General features: G+C 37.5%; 1 protein-coding gene and 1 non-coding gene across 2 annotated transcripts; one reads left to right on the top strand and one right to left on the bottom strand.

The window, feature by feature from the left end:
- Positions 1-579: 579 nt before the first annotated feature.
- On the bottom strand, positions 580-683 carry LOC124887605. The gene has a single exon (XR_007045371.1). It is a non-coding gene; the product is annotated as a small nucleolar RNA R71 (small nucleolar RNA).
- Positions 684-1,394: 711 nt separating this feature from the next.
- LOC107841459 lies at positions 1,395-2,376 on the top strand. The gene is made up of 2 exons (XM_016685368.2): positions 1,395-1,719; positions 1,814-2,376. Exons 1-2 carry the CDS (start codon positions 1,395-1,397, stop codon positions 2,374-2,376), a joined length of 888 nt encoding a protein of 295 aa, XP_016540854.2.
- Positions 2,377-2,589: the final 213 nt, after the last annotated feature.

Below are 2,589 nucleotides of genomic sequence, written 5' to 3'. Positions count from 1 at the left end.
TATCACTTTAGATGGTAAAGGTGAGCGTTATCAAAATAGCACCATTATCGGGGAGTGAAATCTAGATTTCACTTATGCGGGGTTGATTTTTACTTAGGATATACTCATAGTGGTTTTATTTATATTGGTTGTTGTTTTTGTTTTTGTATAGATGATCGTAGTGTACACAAAATAATGAGTGACAATGCTAGTCACGCCGGGTCTTTCAACGGTCCTCTTGATTATGAGGAGCAACTCAATGATGTTAGTCATTCAAATAGCATCCATATCCCACCTACTTATGGGAACGGTGTCTTTCATGTCACAAGCATTATGTTGCACATGTTACAAATAAAGGTAATTTTTGGAGGGCAAGCTTACGAGGACCCTAACCTTTATTTGAAGAATTTTGTAGAGATGTGTGCACCATTTGATATTGCACATATAACCCAAGAGTCTATCCATCTACGCCTTTTCCCATTTTGTCTAACAGGTAAGGAGGTATTGTGGCTCCATTTTTTTCTTTTTGATTCAATTAAATCTTGAGATAAACTCACTGTGGCCTTCATTGATCGGTATTTCCCACCTTTCAAAATTCTCTAATTGAGGAATGAGATCACTAACTTTAGGCAATTGAATGGAGAACTCTTATATGAAGTGTGGGAAAGATTCAATGGAAAACTAACGCAATGTCCAAACCAATAGGTCCCGAAGAAGATGCTTCTCCAAATCTTCTACCGGTCCCTTTATCCACTCAATATAACCGTGGTGGATAATGCGGTGGGAGAATTTCTTGTAAAGTTGCACTGTCATATGGCTATGAATTTACTTAAAGAGGTTACCAAGCAAAATCGAGGGTGGCATACCCGAGATGCCGAGGTTCCTAAAAGTGTTCACACTACATCCTTTGTTGACAAGAAACAAAAGAAATAAGATGTAGGAAGAGAGAAGAGTATGGTGAAAATGATGACTCGATTAGAGCTTTTGACAAAACATGTGATGGGTGCACCCACAAATGTAGTGGATGTCATGGCATCAAGAGATTATGAGGATAATGAGGAGGCTAAAAAGCTCAATGAGGAGATTTTGTACTTGGCAAAGTATTTGGGAGGTTTCCACACCGCTTATCAAAGGCAAGGTGGCAATTAAAGGTGGGATAGATTTTGATTGTGATAGGGATTGGAGAGATAGAGAGCATGACTATAAACTCTATATTCCCCCATGATCTAGAAAATAACAAATACCCAAGCTCCGTTGACCATGACAAATTCAAAATTGAAGATGTCTTAGCAAGAATTTTGATGAGGGTAGAAGGTACGAACAACATGGTTCATGATCTAAAATCAGATTTTTAACAACTTAATCAAACCTTGGTGTTCCATTCTGCCTCCATTAAACAATTAGAGATCCAAATTATGCAAATTTCCACCAAAATAAATGCTAGTCCAAAGGGTGGTCTTTTTAGTGACACTATTGTAAGCCCGAAGAATGCTGCCCAAGTTTTAGCAATAGTCACTAGGAGTGGGAAGACCCTTGGTGATCACTTGAAAGAAGATTTGGGTGAAAAGATGCCTAAGGTTAAGTCAAAAACAGTGCCACCACAATTTCAAGAAGAAGATGTAAAGGAACTAATGGAAGTTGATGAAAAGGTGGTTGAAAATAAGAAACTACAAAATGATGTGATGGCTATAATCCAAGTCCATCCCCCATTTCCTCAAAGGCTTCATAGAAAAGAAAAAGGTGAAAAACTCAAGAAATTTATGGCCAAGCTTAGTAACCTCTTGATCAATATCCCATTTCTTGAAGCGATCCAAAAGATCCCTAATATGCTAAGCTTATGAAGAAGTTGATGTCAAAGAAGAAGCTCATCAAAGTGACACGATCGAAGTCACCCATGGTTTCAGTGCTATCATGACTAGCAAAATTACTGAAAAGAAGGATGACCCCATAGATTTTACCATCCCTTGCACCATCAGAACGCATATGTTTGCAAAAGCTTTATACGACCTCGGTGTGAGTATAAACCTCATGCCTTTTGTCATTTACAAAAATATTAGATTGGACAGCTCATCTCCAATATCAATGAGACTTTTAATGGCAAATCGGTCGATTAAGAGACCGATCAGGATTTTGTTTCATGTTCTAGTCAAAGTGAATAAATTTATACTTCCTGCGGACTTCATAGTTTTATATTGTGAAATGGACCAAGAGGTTCCCATCATTCTTGGTCAACCTTTCTTATCCACTGGAAGAGCCATTATTGACTTGGATTTCGGTGAGATGAGGTTTAGAGTTTATGATGACGAGGTCTTCTTTCGAGTATGTAAAACAAAGAAACAACCTGTAGAACTTCAAGTGATATTTGTCATTGATATTGAAATCGAAGAAATAAATTAGGGAGGTCTTGAGGACCCAACTTTTGAAAGAAGAAATACGTCATGCCACGATGTAAACTAAGCCGCTATGTGGAAGGAAACCCACAAATGCCACAAAAATGGTATGTATCCTTTATTTTTATTTTTGTAGTATAGATTTTAGTTTTATCAATTGAATAACCCAAGCATTTATGGTGCTATAGTAGGTGTTGGATGAGCTTGAGAAGGAAAAACT

Source organism: Capsicum annuum, chromosome 9 (genome assembly GCF_002878395.1).
Source record: "Capsicum annuum cultivar UCD-10X-F1 chromosome 9, UCD10Xv1.1, whole genome shotgun sequence".
Classification (NCBI taxonomy): Eukaryota; Viridiplantae; Streptophyta; class Magnoliopsida; order Solanales; family Solanaceae; genus Capsicum; species Capsicum annuum.
The sequence above is the reverse complement of the archived record's forward strand: the minus strand, read 5'-3'. Positions and strand labels throughout refer to the sequence as shown.